Consider the following 16,892-nt stretch of genomic DNA (forward strand, 5'->3'; position numbering starts at 1 on the left):
CTATTTGTGTATCACTCTGGATACCAAAAGGACAGGGAGGGCCCTGAGAGTTGTGTGTGTACATGTAGGCCCAGGTAGATTTTCAGGGAAACAGGAAAATGCCTGGTCACATTCGCTCCCTCTTGTTTCAATCAATCTTTCTGTTTCCCCACCCAGCCAGGTTTGACTCAGTGCCCTCACCCCTGAGCCACTCCCCTTTCCTCCCGGGAGGCTCAAGTGCCGCAGGGCTTTCAGAGTCAGGACAAGGTACTTGTGTGTGTTGGAGGGGAGACCCTGGGAAAAGACACCATCTCGGTACTTCAGGAGCTAAGTCCAGGTTCTGCCCAATCCAGAAGCAAGAACATGAATCTGGAATCCCAGACCAAGTTACAGAGACAGCTTTGGCTCCAGCACTTGAGCTCAGCAACCTTGGGTGCGTCTGAACAGCAGTTTCCTCATCAGCACAATGAGCCTAATCATCTCAGCCCTGAGAGCTTGTGGGGATCAAATGGGATCAAGTATTTTCAAGGGCTCTTTATCCTGGGCATGCACTCATGAGGACTAATAATGTTGTTATAAGAGAGTGGAGCCAGGGCGCTCTGAACACACCTCCTGGGAACAGCTTTGGTGAAGGAGAGCCAGGGCAGACAGGGTATCTGGAAGGGGCACAGATCACGGAAGAAACTTCTCTGAGCCCTTCTAGTTGGAGAGACTTCCAGGTGCTTTGTAGCCCCACTCCAACTAGAACTGAACCCAAACCTGATGCCAGCCTGCAGCTTAGGCGCAGCCCAGCCCCAAAGCAGAAGGCAGACTCCAATCTAGCCGTGGCCCAGATTCTGCCCCCAAAATGGAGGTTCTGATGCTCCGCGACAGGGAACAGCAAGACTGAGCATAAAACAGAAGCAGAGAGGGGGAGCCGACACATCTCTCTCCCTTTCTTGTCCAGAAATGCAGTGGTGACAGCAATAATGGTGGTGGCGGCAGCAGCTTAGCAGCGCTCAGGGACCTCTTCATTGTTTATTCAGTTCCAATAAGTTAAAGGGCAAGGGTGGGGGCAGGGCCTCTTAGGTGAGGATGCTGCTAACCGAAGGCAGCAGCTCGGCCAGGTGCTCCGAGCTGCCCTCCGCCTGGCACAGCGGGTTGCCCTGCAGGTTGAGGAGGGTCAGCCTGGGGCAGGAGGTGAGAGGCTGGAGCACCACAGGCTGCTGGAGGCCTTGGGCAGGAGTCAAGGAAAGCTCAGCTGGTTCTCCAGATCCGCTTGCTCCTGAACACCTGTCACTGCAGAACGAGCACTGCTACTGAGCAGCCTGCTGGATGGGCCCCTTGGCCACTTCCCAGTAGGACACAGGCCTCTAGGCTGCAGATACCTGCCGGGGGCCAGGCAGGAGGCGTAGGACCCTGATGTGATATGGTCCCAGAAGAGTGGTGGAAACTGTGGCCAAGGGGAAAGCCAGCCCCTGCTGCAGAGGCGCCCATCATTCATCAATGGCCAAGGGCTCCCAAGTAGAAATGCAGGCCAAAGCATGCTTCAACTTACACGTTTTGAGAAGAATCAGAATTCTAGATTTTTTAAAGAATATAAAACCTCCTTATTTTAAACATACGATGTGGTACCCAAGAGCATCTATAGGCAGCGGTTTGTGAACTCAGGTTTGAGGGAGTCACTTCCTTCCATCCTGCAAAACTCTACCAGTGAGAGTTTTCAATGACAATGACAGTTTTCAATGACAGCCTCATACAGCGTCAGGCTATCCTCTCCTCAGCTTAGATGGCCAACACCCCCTCCTCAAGCCCAGGGCATGCCCATCCTGCCTCCTGGCCATCCCTTCCTGGTGTGGCACCTTGCCCTCCCTGCTGTCTGAACGGCACCCAGACGGAAGGATACGGTTGTTACACAGGATGAGCTCCTGCAACCGGGGCAGGTTGGTGACACCATCCAGGGATTCGATTGCGTTATCATTGGCCTGTAGCACCTGGGAGCAGGGAAGACAAGGCAGGCAGGCAGGCAGCTGTCAGTATGGGATTGGTACAAGCCACTGGGGAGCCTAGGGTGATCAGCTTACAGGGTATGGAAGGGCTCCTGGGATCAGGCTGGGTGACAGAAGAGAAGGCTGGGGTCATCTGTAGGGGCTGGAGGACCCTGACATCTCTTAGTAGGGTGGGGAGACTTCTGAGGTGGAGGAAGGGGAAAGGTGTCAGGAGCCACGTTAGGCATTACTGACAAAATGGAGGCACAGCCCCAACTCCCTCTCCTTGTCCCGCAGGCACAGACTTGGGATGAAGGAGTTAGGCCTTGTGATTCTGACTTGTTTTTTCCTCTCCTCGGCTGAGTTGAAAGGAATATTGAGTTGAAAGGAATATTAAGGTGCTTATTGTTCTTGAGAGGAGCATGAGAAGGCACAAAGCCTTCTGCAGCTGTGCTCAGAGAATAATTCATAAAGTTAATCATTGACATTCGTTCAAGGACCTTTACAGAAGAGTGTTCCAGGATGAGCACGTAGGCCGCAGCTTGAGGCCATGGGAGGGATTGCTATCTGAAACCTGTTTGTGAGGGAAATGTTTATGGCAAAGGAGTTTGCTGAAGGGCTTAGGAATAATTAAAATAGTTAGAAGCTAAAGATTTAAGGAATGTTGTAATGTTAGCATATTTTACTATAGCTTATAGGGATTAGGAATTTTGGAGATATTAGTGGTTAGAAGCCTTTTTAGAGAAAGTGAGCTCAGGATACTAGGGGCCAACAGGATTTAGAAAGATAAGAAATAAACTGAAGAATGTGGTATGAAGCCCAGACATTAGCATGAGTTACTATGTATTCACAAGGACACATGAGAAGAAGTAGATAAGAGAATCGCTGAGGCAGAAAGGAAAACCCAGAACAATGACAGAGGATTGGGGGCTTTACCTCAAGACAGCGCAGGGCAGCCAGGGCAGGGGGCAGGGCTCGGAGACGATTGTGTGACAGGTCAAGGTGAGTGACCAAGAGCAGCTGCTCCAGATGGCAGAGCACCGTCAGATCCTGAGGAGGGGGACGAGATACCCAGCGAGGCCTGGGGGACAGCTCTCAGCTGTCGTTTATCAGGCCTTCGCCCAGTGCGCCCCACACAGGCCCTAGGGGACCCCAGCTGAGGACAGGAGGGAGCAGCTGGAAGCATACCTCACCACCCCCGGCAGTACATGCTGCAGATCAAGGACACGGGGCCGGTGGCCTGTGGTGCAGGGAGCAGGGCAGGTACACGGTGCTGGGATGAACACAGACCACTAGTGGGGGAGGGCCTGGTGAGCCCGGAGTTGGTTTGGTGGGAGCAAAGGTGGGCAGCAGCGCCATGATAAAAATAACGTGTTGGGGAGATTGATTAGGAAGGACTACAGAGGAAAAAGAGAGTCAGGAGTTTGTCAGAAATCTCTGAGAACTATTCAGCTGTTAGGTGGTGGGGTCTGCCCCAGGGAGAGAAGCACGGAATGAGCTAAGGAAGAAACGTCCAGAAGGGCATGTGAGATGGAAGGCAAAGCGGGGGACGCTGAGTGTCTTGGCTGAGGCCTGAGGAGCAGATATAGACACTGCCGGGTCCTGAGGAAGAGGGAGGCGGGCCAGCGGGCGAGGGTGGGGAAGGCGCATGCGCACGCCCTACCTTGTGACCCAGGTGCAGCACGCGCACCTCCGCGTACTCCATCTTGAGAACGCTGTTCTCCAGCAGGAACTTGCTGCGCAGGTCGTCCAGGTACGCTGCCCTCATTGGGTCCACAGCCTGGCAGGGAGAAGAGGGCACAGGGACTGTGTGTCAGCTGCCTGCCCCCTGCGTGATGGGCTGCCCCCGTGCCAACTCCCGCGGACCCAACTTGCCTTGAGGGTTTGGAAGTACTGCAGTGTCTCCTTCTCGTACTGCAGGGGGTCCAGCGCCCTCATCAGCAAGATGATGGTGAGTAGGCACCCTGGGGAGAGGGCGGGGATTAGGAAGGTCCTAGCAAGGAGCCTGTCTAGGATGGGCCCTCCTTAGAGAAGCAGGAGCTCAGGGGAATCGGGCCTCACATTTATTCTCAGGCTCCAGCTCCTGCAGCTCCTTACAGGATTCCAGCTCCGACTGTAGCACCGTGGACTTCTCCACTGACAGCTCACACCTGAGGGTGGGCAGGGTGGGGGAGCAGTGCTGGTCATCCCCAGTAGCCAGTCTGAGACATCTACTTGAGCCCCCGGCATCCCACCCAGCTGCCCAGAGTGCACAGCCCTGCTCCTGTCTGTGTGCTTCCCTGTGCTCATCACCTGAAGAGCTGCTCATCCGTGGCGGAGTCCCGGCACCAGCCCTCTTGGCGGCCTGAGAGACAGAGCAGGGGTAGGAGAGGACACCCGTGAGAGGAAGACAGGGATGGGGGGTGCTGCTGCAAAGCGGGGAGGCTGCAGGCTGGCTCACCTTTTAAGAGCACACACTCCTTCTGGGCATCACCTGCCGTCCAAATGACACGAAATGTATGCTGGGGCAACTGATCGTTGAGGGAGGTGGCGGGCAGGTCACAGAGCTGGGAGCACAGGGTTAAGAGAAAGCCCAGGCTGCACCACTTTTCTGACTGTCCCACCCCAGCCCTGTCCCAGCCCCGACTCCACCCACCAACCCTGGGATACCCAGATGTGGCTAGGCCGGTTCCTGCCCTCTGGGGTCCTCCACTCCACAGCCAGGGGTGACTCATCAACCATGAGCAGCAAGGTCTCCATGCCGGAGCCCACCTGGTGCAGGGGACAGAGACAGACCATCACTCCAACGGCACTAGGCCCACCATCCATGGTACCCTTCAGCAAAAGCTTCAGGACTCACGAGGAGGGGCCGAGAGAAGGAGACAGTCAGGCAAGCCTCATCCCGGCTCACGTGCAGGCAGCGTAGGGCATCCTGGGGATCAGCTGTGGGAAGAAATAGTCTCAGGTCTCCTTAAATATCCTTCCATTCCTTCTTGGCTCCAATCCCCACCTCTTCTGTACTGTTCACCTCGTCCCAGGAGCCACCGATGGTAGAACCAGGCACTCTGATCATTGGGATCAGTGAAGAAGGCGTTCTGCACCAGCTCAAGCTCTGCAGGGGCCAAGGAGGCATGGGGCTTTGGTTAGGACCCTTCTGGGCTCCTGTCTACCCCCACATACTGCCCTCTCTTTGGAGAACTTCCTGCCTTCAGTTTCACTTATATGCCAGCCTTACCCAGGGGCTGCATACATCAGGAGCCAAGTTGACACTTGGGCTCTCTGCAGCCAGGGGCTGGATCTTATGCATCCCCAGAGCCAGGCATTTTCCCGAGTGGTAGCTTCAAGAGCAGGTCTAGGCATCAGGGTCAGAAGGGCAGCATGGCAGAGTCCTCTCAAGCACGCCCTGACCCTGCTTACCTTTGAGCAGCACATCCTCAGGGAGGCGCCCCTGGGGTCCTGAGTCTGGCTGAGGGTGCAGCTGGGGCAAGAGGCAGGAGCGGTAATGCCAGGAGGAGTAGTTGGAGAAGTTTCGGGTGATGAGGCTGTCAGTGAAGGCAAGCTCCTCTGCAGGGGGCACAGCTGCCTGTGCAGCCACAAACCGCCGGTAGTCCCAGCAGTGAACTAGGGGCATAGGCAGACAACACATCTCAGAAGCAGGGCAAGAAGAGCTGCCTGGCTGGGACCCTGGCATCCCCTTGGAGACCCCAAGAAACACCTCTGTGCCCTCCATGGAGGACATATTTGACCTCATCATCCCTTGTGTCATCAGCTCAGTGGGCCCATCCTGGCCATCCCTCCCAACTCTGGACCTTACTGAGGCCCTACTACCGGGACATGGGGCAGGTGTAGGCAGGGAGACAGAATCTGCAGGCACGTACAGTTCCGCTCATCAACCTCGAGGAAGCGGGCACACAACTCCAGCTCCCGGGCCCAGTTGGGCTCTGGCAGGCGGCTCAGCAGCCAGCAGCGGTGGTGCCAGGTACCATAAGACTTGGGGTTCACCCTCAGGCAGCTCTCCAGGAAGCCCAGTTCTGCCTTCACCAAAGTGGCCAACTCCTCGGGGGACCTGTGCCCAGAGGAATGGGGGTCAGGGCCCTCCAACACCCAGTCTCAGTTCACCCCTGACTTTCTGCACCCAGCCCTCCGCCTATGCCCCTGGCTGCCCCATTCTTCTTTCACCCCTGGACCCAGGCCGGGCAGGGCCAGAGCGAGGGCCATCTTCCTTGGGCCCTAAACTCTTACGTACTTCTGGACCTCCAGCTGCTGGAGCACCTCTCGTCGACAATTCCAGAGGGTGGCAAAGTCAGGGTTGGCTCCCAGAATCTGGCTTGTCAGTTCCAGCACTGACTCATCCAGTTCTCCAGCCTGGCGCTGAGAAGACAGATAGCAGGATCAGGGATCACATCACTCTTCTGCTACAGAGCTTCATAACATAAATAGAACTACTGAATGTTCTGTGAATGCCACACTTTACTACAAGTACTATACAAAGCCCTTTATGGGATAATATGTAATCTTGCAATCATTGATTTTCACAACAGCCTTATGCAGTAAGTGCAATCGTTAGCCCTGTTTTACAGATGGGCAAATTGAGGTCCAAAGAGATTCAGTAGCTTGCCTAAGGACACACAGCTAGTAAGTGATAGAACCTAGATGTGGATTCAAGCAACCTGACTCTGAGGCGCAGTTCTTGGCCAAGTACTATGCTAAGGGAGCCACGGTGGGAGAGGACTACCTCTGAGGGCCCCACCTTCTGGAATACAGTCTGGGTGGCTGCCTGGTATAGCTTCAGCTTCTGTTCCCGCTCTAGTCTTTTGGCTTCCGCTTGCTCTTCCGATGTCTTCACCTTCAGGCGCCCGTGCTATAGGGATGGGCGGGTTGCAGGAGTGCAGGCTGCCTTGCTGGGGCAGACCCACCGGAACCACCCCTGCAGAGCCCCAGGTTTATATCGGGCAACGGAGGCAAGCCCACGCCGGACAAGGGCAAGGGCATGAGCATGCGGAGGTGAGGAGCTGGGCTCAGGGTTCTCACCATGGTGCTGGCTCAGATTCAGGGCAGGGGAAGAAGGGTCCACTGGTGCCCGTGAAACCTGGCGAAAGACGTGTCAATCATGGGAGTCCCGCCCCTTGGAGCTCCGCCCCTCGATGTCCCCAGGAAGCCGTGAGCAAGCCCGGGCGGAGACCCCTGGGGTGTTAAGGGGTCCTGGGACAGACACTGCAAGTCCAGGAGGAACCCACCCGAACCGGACTTGCACACGTGCGGCCCTGGCCACAGCCCGATCCGCCGGAGCCGAGCCCGAGTTGGGGCACGTAGGTGATGGGGACCACTCCGTGCCCAGAGGTTGCCGCTACCCGCCCGCCCCACGGCTCCCAAGCACTGCTGCCCACCGCGGGCGGACCCACCTGTGCTGGGAGGAGGCGAGCCGGACGCGGAGCTGCGGCGCCCGCCACCGAGCCCGAGCGCTGGCTAGAGCGGCGTCACGCCCTGGATTCTCCGAGGCGCAGCTCCCTCTGCAGGCCTGGGGAGGGGCTCGCGGGAGAGCCGACCGACTTCGGAAGCGCCTGCGCAGGATTCCTGCGCGCTCTGTTCGAAAACGCCAAGTTCCTGTTAGTCTTCTGGTGTGTCAGTGTGAACGCTCGACTCTGAGGAACTCGGGAAAGCAGCGCGGGGTGCAGCTCCCAGCCAGATGCTCAAACTGCGTTTCAGTTGAAAAGATTTCAACAGCCGGAAACCCACCCTTTCATCGCTCGAGTGACCTCACTCTGGCCGCACTGGCCACCTCTTAGTTGCCAAACCTAACATGAAGTTTCCTGTCCTTATCTTCGTTGACGTCTGCAGTGTTTGATGCTACTGACTTGCCTCGACCTGACACCGTGTTCTGGTCTCTCCTGCAGTTTCGTCCCTCTCTTCTCGTCTGTTCACCTTGTTTTCCCCTAAATGTTGTTGATCTCCTTTTCTCACTCCTTTCTTCACACCCTGCTCCTGGAAGAATGTTCACAAATCCAAGCCTTCAACTGCTTGAAGTTGGAGCTCCTCAGAGCTCAGTCCTGAGTCCACAGACCTCCTGGCCCACACTTTCTCTGAGTGACTACATCGACATTCTTGCTACCTGTACTGCCCTGGCACTCAAACTTGTATCTCCAGTCCATATGTCTTGAAAACTGTAATAATGGGGAAAAATACAGACACACACATATTCATAAGCCTATTAGGTATCACCTGGGTGTCCAAGAGACACCTGGAACTCCAGAAGTCAAAAAGTATCATTGGCTCCTCTCCTTCCAGTCTAACCTTTGACCTTCATGTTACCTATATCAGTGGATGACCTCCGCACTTTTCCATAGTATCTCATAAATACCCTCTCCATTCCCACTGTGATAAGAATTTCAGTTCATTTATTCCAGAGATAGTTGAAAGTCTTTTCAATGTCCCCTCATTTTCACCCTGTCACCCCTTTATCTCTGTGTTGCTGAGTCAACCTTTCTGAAATGCAGATTCGATTGTGATGTTTCTCTGCCAAAAACCCTTCCATGACCCTTTTTGGGAAAGACTCTGAATCTCTCAGGTCAGCACATCAGGCTTTTTGGCATTTGGGCCCTGCTTATCCCTATGGCCTCATGTTCTGCCTCTATGAGAAACTCTTCATTTCAGCTGATAGAACGACTTGGGGTTTCCCAAGCTTGTTAACCTGTTCCCTCTTCCTTACTCTCCTTCCTCCACACCTCTTCCTTTGCCAGAATAACTCCTGTTCACCTTTAAAATTTAACTCAAGTGTCACCTCTAGGAAGCTTTCCAAAATACCTGTCTGTCACTGACAACACTTATTCCTTTGTCCTACTGTGACGTCTTGATGTGTATGCTAGATTCTCCTAGGAGATTCAAAGTTCCTGGAGGACAGAAACAACATTTTTTTTGGTCCTCCTTCTCCAATACTTGGTCCCGATTTTCAGTAGTTATTGCATAGTTATTTGAATGAATAGAACACTACATAGTGAGGGCTGGCTTGGCTGGGCCTAATGGTCAGTGCTGTACACATTTAGGGATCTGAGAGATTGTGAGGCCTGGACCAGCTCAGGAAGGTTTCCTGATGGAAGTTTCATGGGTTCAGAGTGGCCACTGATTGTGTATGTGTGAGTGTGATGTATTTGTGAGAAGTGTGTGTCCATGTGGCATATGTGTGTTTATAAGACACATCTGGGTAGGAAAATATGGCTTTAAATTCTTTATATTTCTTCCCCACCTTTCTTAGGCCCTGGAAATGCGTGTAAAGTGTCCGCTCTCTATTCTGTCCTGACATGCTTCAGGGAAAGAGACACTTGCCCTGGCCTCCTACACTTGCAGTCACCTTCCTCACTGGGACTGAAGTGACAAGCACTGTGTCAAGGGCTTTGCACACACACAGGATTACATGTGGGAGGCAGTAAGGAGAGTGCTTAGGAACATGGACTCTGGGATCCAACTGCCTAGGTGCAAATTCTGGCTTTGCCATTTTTTAGCTATGTGACCTGGGCAAGGTACTTAATATCTGTGTTGAGTTTCTACTGTGTCTCAGTATTTTCAACTGAAGCATAGGGAAAATAATGTTACCTACCTGCTAGTGTTGAGTGAAAATTAAATGTAAAAGTCTATGTAAAGTGTTTAGGACAGAGTCTGAACAGTACTGAGCAAGGACAGTACTGGATAAGGTAAATAATAATAGTAGTACTTTTTTCTTTTTGGCTGGGCTGGGTGTTCATCGCAGCGTGTGGGGACTTCTCTCTACTAGTGGCATGCGGGCTTAGTTGCCCCACAACATGTGCTATCTTAGTTTCCTGCCGCTGCTGCTGCTGCTGCTAAGTCACTTCAGTTGTGTCCGACTCTGTGCGACCCCATAGACGGCAGCCCACCAGGCTCCCCGGTCCCTGGGATTCTCCAGGCAAGAATGCTGGAGTTCCCTGACCGGGGATCAAACCCATGTCCCCTGCATTGGCAGGCAGATTCTTAACCACTGGACCACCAGGGAAGTCCTAGTAATTTTCTGATTTTCTTAACAAATATGCCAGGAGATAGAGGCTCAAAGAGAAAGGCTAAGTAACTTGCTAAGTGTCACCCATGTAGTAAGTGGTCAAATGGACATAGGTCTGATCTGGCCCAGTCCTCTCTCCACCTCACCAGCTACTTTTTTGTTTTGTTGGTTGAGTTTTTGGTCACTGTCTATTCTTGCCTCCTACTCTGTAACCACTCACATGTACAACCAGATATCTGGAAAGACAGGTGCCCACAGGTACAGATGTGACAGGTGCAATCTTATTACGTCATAGTCGCAAAGGGTGGAGGAGACGGGGTGGAGGAAGGCTGCAGTAGGCATGAAATATTTTTTCGTGATTAGCAATCCTGAAACTGGGAGGTTTGAGTCAAGCAGACTTAAGGGAGGAAGTGATTCTTAAATCTGCTTCCAAGAAGGTGGGGCCTGGTTTTGGAAAGAGGACAGGAAGGGCATTTCAAGCACGTGTTATGACAGGAAGGTGGGTGAGAGATAGCCAAACAGACTTAGCTGGCTGGCAGAGACTGAACCAGGTGCCTGTAGAGATAAGAGCAGTGGAGCCAAGACAAGCCTCTTGCTTTAAGGCAAAAGGATGTGTCAGGAGTTATATTTGGCCTCCTGTGTGGGATAAGTGGGAAGCAGGCAGGTGTCTGAGGCCACAGTCTGAATGATGCTTGAGGAAAGGATTTTACTCCCTTCTGTGCAGAGAAAAGAGCAAGAATAACCGAGAACTGACCTGGCCCAGACATCCTATTTGGGGCACTCACCACCTATCATGATTGCACGGTGAGGACCAGTGCATTCAGTGGGTTCCCACAGAGGTCAAGTTGCTTGCCCAAGGCCACACAGCTGGGAGGAAACCAAGTGCCCCTAACACTGCGCTCACTCACCGAGTTTGTGATTAGTCTCTCTAACTAAAATGTATACCCTCTGATCTCAATCCTGTGCTAACTGAACACCAATCAACCAAAGTCAGATGACTAAAACTGCTGTTGTCGATAACAGAAGAGGGCAGGGTGGGCACAGGCAGGAATTCCACCCAGTAGGGAATGGGGACCACGGGAGGCAGAGTTGAGAGACCCACCGACAAACTCTAGTAGAGGCATGTCAAGGCCAGACTTGGGCGGTGGGGTGAAGAATCCTCACTGGGGAGTGAAGGAAGAAATAGACTATGAAGAGAGGTTCTGTGACCTTGAAGCCAATATTAATAACAACTAAATTCTTTACAACCAGGATAAAAAGAAACTGAGATTCTGCCCAAGGTCACACAGTTTGTAAGTGATGCAGCCTGGTCTCACGCTGAAAGTCAGGGTGCCCTTCAGAGGACAACTGAAATCACCCTTTATATACACCCAATAAAGTTTTCGCCTTCTCTAAAACAAACTGACCAACCAACCAACCTTGGCTGTCTGATTTCAGAAGACACCTTACTTTCCCTCCATCTAGCTTGTCCACTGTGCTCAGCTGCGCCCAACAAACGTCCAGAGTGTGGGGATGTGAAGTGTCGCAAGACTTCTGGGAAGCTGGGGTGGGTGTTCTGGAGAGCCAGGTTGGAAGGGAGTTCTACTGGGAGGAACTGATGGTCTGGATGATGGTCAGAACTGATGGCCTGGATCTTCTTGAGGCCATAGTTCTGCAGGGTATCAAGCAAGCAGTGGTTAGATGTTTGGAGGGGGCACCCCAGGCACTTGAGGGGAAATCAAATGTTGGGAAGTCTGGGCCAGGCTCCTCTGTCCATGGAATTCTCCAGGCAAGAATACTGGAGTGGGTTGCCATCTCCTCATCCAAGGGATCTTTCTGACCCAGGGATTGAACTGGCATCTCTTACATCTCCTGCATTGTCAGGTAGGGTTGTTTTTTTTTTTTTTTTTACCATCAGCACTTTTTTTTTTTTTTTTTTACCATCCTGGGCTTTTGGGAAGCCCAGAGATCAGCTTAAGTGGCAGTAAAGGAGTTGCAAGGGGGAATATCTGAGCCTGCCACCTGCCACCCTGAAGGAAGGGCGGAGATGAAGCTTCTCTACACAGGAGCAGAAGTGCCCACTTCCTGTCTCTTGCAACATGGAAGCTCCTCTCCCTCAGCTTCTTGACCTTCTCTCTAACCTTGACCACCACCAAAACAGGACATCAGAGCTGGAGAGGGCTCGATGGATCATCTGGCTCCTGCTTATTTCCCAGCAGCCCTTACACACTTGGTAACATGAAATTACATACACGTTGGTGGCAGCCAGGGCTGGAAACCAGGTTTCCCAGTGATTATCACAGAGGTTCTGCAGCCATCAGCTCCATCCTGGGACATGTTTAGGGACAAAATGGTTAACTGTGGGTAGGATGATAGGATAGTAGATATAACTGGTAGGAATTTCATCTCCAAATAACGGTGATTAATGTGTGTTTGTCAACTTAGAGGGAAGTCTCTACTGGTGGTGGCACTTTTCAGTGGCATGCTGGCTGAGCACACTGCCATTCTCAAGAACTGAAGGCTGCTAACACATAGTTGGGAGCAATGCTGGATGACGGAATCCAGATCTAAACTTAATTTGAGGCCCAGATTTGACCAGATGGCATCGAACAGGGACAGAGGCACAGTCTGGTTCTTTGGTCCTCAAACCATCCTCTGCACAAGGGCATGATGTGTGGGCAATGGAATGACACCAGTGGGCAGACAGGGTGATTCTGGTTGGGTCAGGGCTGGTAAGAGCTAGCACCTTGCCAGAAGTAGTGGCCTGACTTTGAGCAGTATGAAGAGAACTTTAGGACCCAGAATGAGGGGGTGCAGAGGCCCCAGATCTGTGATGGTCAGACCCTGTTGGGAGTGTGTGGTCCATTTTAAGAGGGACAGGGACAATCAGCAAGGTCCGGAGGGAGAAATCAAGATGGTGAGAACAGGCCATGACCAGAAAGAGGACATGGGAATGTCAAACTGGGGGAGAAGACTCAAGGGGCAGAGGATCTTCAGATTCTAAGGGCTTCTAGTTGGAACAGAAGCCATATTGATTCTGTTAATCTTGAGAGCAAAGAACAAAGACCAGTGAATGTATATACACTTGCTATGGGGGAAGACTTTCTTACAATTAAAGCTGTCCAAAGATAGAATGGGCCTAAATAAGTGGTGGTGAATTCACCATCATGAGAGAGGGGGATAACCAAATGTATGCTGGTTGACAACTTTGTGAAAATGGGGTAGAGAATATTCGAGGACTAGAATGTTCTCCAAAGTTATGAAGGAATCTGACTCTTGGGATGGCCCAGAGGGCTAGAATGACTCAAAGTCCAAGAAGATCCTTTATATTCACCACCTCCCCAAGGTTCTGGGGTCCTTTGTACTTGATCTGAGGGCTCCTCAGTTTGCTCTGCCAGGTTGGGGAAATTCCTTGATGACCAGTGGTGCCACCAGATACCCATAACTGGAGAAGAAGAGGGAACAGATTGGCCAGTGAGAGGGAAGGGCAGGGTGCCAAGGCTGGGCCCCAAAGACAGAAGGGCCCCAGAGGGAAAGTCCCCATGCTAGAGCATCTTATTTCCCCCAGGGTGTGGCAGGTGCTGACTCAGGTTGGCAAATCTAGGGGAAGAGATGAAGGGAAAGCAACCAGGAAATGCAATTGAAAAGCTGGAAAAACTTCTTGAGCCAGAACTAGTCTCTGTTACAAAAGCCAGGTACTGCATGGTGGCTGGTGAAGATGACAACCTGGCCTTAAAATTGCCCAGAGTATGGTGAGGCTGAGAACATGGCCAAGAAACTCACTGCCTGATGGCCTGGATGACAACCACCAGTGCACAAGTCGAGGGCATGCCTTGGGTTTGGGGCATATACAATGCGAGTGGTGCCAAGAAGTAGTAGCCCTGGACTCTACGCCTGCATGAGAAACAGAATCCTTAGAACAAGGAGAGACTGTGGGGTGCTCTGGCTGGTAGATGAGAACAAGGGACAGAGGACAGTCCCAGGAAGGAGGGGCTGCTTGCTTGGGGGAGGACCCAGCCCTTACCTCTTCCCTGTCCATTCCTTTGTTCAACAGAGAGTGACTGGGTGCCCCAGAACTGGACGCCATGGTAGGCATGGAGGCCATATGGATGCATGGAGTTATGGTCCCGAGCAGGGCTGTCCACAGAACTTTTGGAAACAGTATAGAGAGGCAGTCAAGTAATGTTATAGGCAAATGTAACATTATGGCTCTGCCCTTAGAGAGACATGTGTGACTCTGGAGGAGCTCTTATGCTAGTGGGTGAGATTCCCAGGGAAGTGAGCTTGGAGATGGGGCTGCAGGTGCCGGGGAGGAATCCTGGCTTGGGGCTCAAACACGCATCTCCTCTGTGCCTCCCCAGCAGCAGACCCTATGGTGCCCGCAGTCAGGTCATCCTGTAGGGGTGCACATCCCTGCTCTCTCTCTGGCCATGCTCTCTTAAGAAGGCTGCTTTGATTGCATGTCCCCTCACCTAGTCCAGTGTCTGCACCATGGTAGCCACTCAACAACCATTTACATAATTCAGCCAGTCAGTCCTTGAGTAGTAATCCCTGAGTACCAATACAGCTCACCCCACAGCATGATGAAGACTGCCAAGGTGCCTGCTCTCATAAAGCTTATTCTCAAGCTGGGGAGACCCACTCTATAGAAGCAAATACATACAAAAGATGGTCTCATCGAGTCGTAAGTGCCCCTAGGAAAATTAAATAGCCCTAGGGCATTCAGATAAAGCTAGTGGTGGTGGTAGGGGTCCTGGGAAAGAATGAATGAGTGAGTGAATGAATGATGAGCCATGGCAGTCAGAGCAAGATATGCTGCACCCATCTGGGTGGGGAAGAGGAGGCCGAGCTGGGACTTAGATCCTTTAGATCCAAGAGCTGGGAGCTTAGGGTGAGGTGGGGAAGGGTGGTCAGAGGTGTCTGCACCCTAGGCCTCATGTGAGGTGGGGAGGAAGTGGACGGGGAGTGGTGTGGAACCTCTGAATTCAGTGCAAAGAAGCAGAACGGCTGGAATTGCTGACTAAAGCAACACTGTGTCTCTGTATCCCCTTTGCACCCATCATGACTCAGGCTTGAGTTCTGAGGGGAGTGGAAGGGTGGGGCAGGGAGGACCTGGAGCTGAGGTTCAGGGAGCTTGCAGGCTTGGCCAGCCTCCCCAGGGCTTGTTCCCACAGAGGCCCCGGTCCCCCCACAGCTGGCAGCTGTCCTGTGCAGTCCTCTCCCAAGCCCCAGACCCCTGAGCAGGGGGCAGGGAGCTGAGGTGGAGGCAGGAAATAGATGGGCTCCAGGTTAGACATTTACAGCCAGCCCCGTTTACACTGCTGAAACCGTGTAACTCTGACTGTGACTCAAGTCCAGCCTAAACCCAGAATGGGACTTGAACTCACAGTTTTTTATTTGTGTATTTATTTTAAATGTCAAAGCCTAAACATTTTTTTAGTGTTTATGTATTTGGCTGTTTCGGGTCTTGGTTGCAGCACTCCGGATCTTCACTGTGTCCTGTGCGATCTTTCCTTTAGGCACACGGACTCTCTACTTGTGGTTTGCAGGCTCTGTAGTTGCGGCATGTGGTCTTACTTGCTCCATAGCATGTGGGATCTTAATTCCCTGACCAGGAATCAAACCCACGTTCCCTGCATTGCAAGGCAGATTCTTAACAACAGGACCACCAGGGAAATCCCTCATCATCTTTTTTTTTTTTTAAGTTTATGGAGAGTCACACTTTAAATTTGTATTTATTTTTGGCTCTGCTGGATCTTTCTTGCTGCTCGTGGGCTTTCTCTAGTTGGGGCAAGTGGGGGCCACTCTCTAGCTGCCAGTGCTCAGGCTTCTCATTGCAGTGGCTTCTCTTGTAGAGCATAGGCTCTGGGCGCACAGGCTTCAGTAGTTGTGATGCACAGGTTTAGTCGCCTGGTGGCATGTGGAATCTTCCCAGACCAAGGATCAAGCCAGCGTTCCCCGCATTAGCAGGCAGATTCTTAACCACTGGACCACCAGGGAAGTCCCCCTTCATGGTCTTTTAATTGAGATCACAGGCCTGTTCTCAGAATTTAATGAAGCTCAGGTTCTTGATGTCTCATTGCAGAAAGAATTCAGTGAGAGACAAAGGGATAGGTAAGAAGTGGATTTATTTGAGAGAAACATGCTTCACAGAGTGTGGGCCGTCTCAGAAGACAGGAGGCCCGGAAATATGGGGTGTCAGTTTTTATGGGCTGGGTAATTTCACAGGCTAATGAATGGGTGAGTTATTCCAACCATTTTGGGGAAGGGACAGAGATTTCCAGGAACTGGGCCACCACCCACGTTTTGATCTTTGATGGTTGGCCTTAGAACTGTCAGGGCACTGGTGGGTGTGTCATTTAGCTTGTGGTGTTGGAGAGGACTCCTGAGAATCCCTTGGACTGCAAGGAGATCCAACCAGTCCATTCTGAAGGAGATCAGCCCTGGGATTTCTTTGGAAGGAATGATGCTAAAGCTGAAATTCCAGTACTTTGGCCACCTCATGCGAAGAGTTGACTCATTGGAAAAGACTCTGATGCTGGGAGGGATTGGAGGCAGGAGGAGAAGGGGACGACAGAGGATGAGATGGCTGGATGGCATCACTGACGCGATGGACATGAGTCTGAGTGAACTCCAGGAGTTGGTGATGGACAGGGAGGCCTGGCGTGCTTCGATTCATGGGGTCGCAAAGAGTCGGACTCGACTGAGCAACTGAACTGAACTGAACTGAACGTATTACAATGACCGAAAGCTGGAATCTGATACCCCATGGTTCTGCCCTGCTTCCATCACCTTCTCATTTTTTGTGTCAGCCAGTTGGTCAGAGCTACCTCCTTGGGGACTCTCTGGGGACAGAAGCTCCACAGGTGGTCTCATCTGGGCACCCCTAATGCTTGGGCAGTTGCTCTAGAAAGAGGAGTCCACTTCAGGTGTGACATGCATCTTGCAGGAGCAGTGTGGGTCCGCTTCTGAGGAGCCCAGGG

At 52.3% G+C, this 16,892-nt stretch overlaps 1 protein-coding gene across 6 annotated transcripts; it reads right to left on the bottom strand.

The window, feature by feature from the left end:
* Nucleotides 1-967: 967 nt before the first annotated feature.
* On the bottom strand, nucleotides 968-7,382 carry RABGGTA (Rab geranylgeranyltransferase subunit alpha). Of its 6 annotated transcripts, none has more exons than XM_086322564.1 (17): nucleotides 7,328-7,382; nucleotides 6,957-7,014; nucleotides 6,676-6,786; nucleotides 6,172-6,296; nucleotides 5,804-5,991; nucleotides 5,343-5,546; nucleotides 4,954-5,037; nucleotides 4,786-4,868; nucleotides 4,596-4,697; nucleotides 4,387-4,492; nucleotides 4,239-4,290; nucleotides 4,008-4,096; nucleotides 3,822-3,910; nucleotides 3,610-3,726; nucleotides 2,883-2,996; nucleotides 1,865-1,952; nucleotides 968-1,192 (listed from the first exon to the last, which is right to left on the bottom strand). In XM_086322564.1, exons 2-17 carry the CDS (start codon nucleotides 6,957-6,959, stop codon nucleotides 1,044-1,046), a joined length of 1,704 nt encoding a protein of 567 aa, XP_086178690.1. In that variant the 5' UTR covers nucleotides 6,960-7,014; nucleotides 7,328-7,382; the 3' UTR covers nucleotides 968-1,043. The 6 variants fall into 6 exon arrangements, with proteins under 6 accessions (XP_086178690.1, XP_086178691.1, XP_086178692.1 ...); XM_086322565.1 differs by having other exon boundaries at nucleotides 7,163-7,382; XM_086322566.1 differs by lacking the exon at nucleotides 6,676-6,786.
* Between the last annotated feature and the right edge of the window lie 9,510 nt (nucleotides 7,383-16,892).

This window comes from Bos grunniens, chromosome 10 (assembly GCF_055505025.1).
Source record: "Bos grunniens cultivar Pamir isolate PY7600 chromosome 10, Bosgru_T2T1.0, whole genome shotgun sequence".
NCBI lineage: Eukaryota > Metazoa > Chordata > Mammalia > Artiodactyla > Bovidae > Bos > Bos grunniens.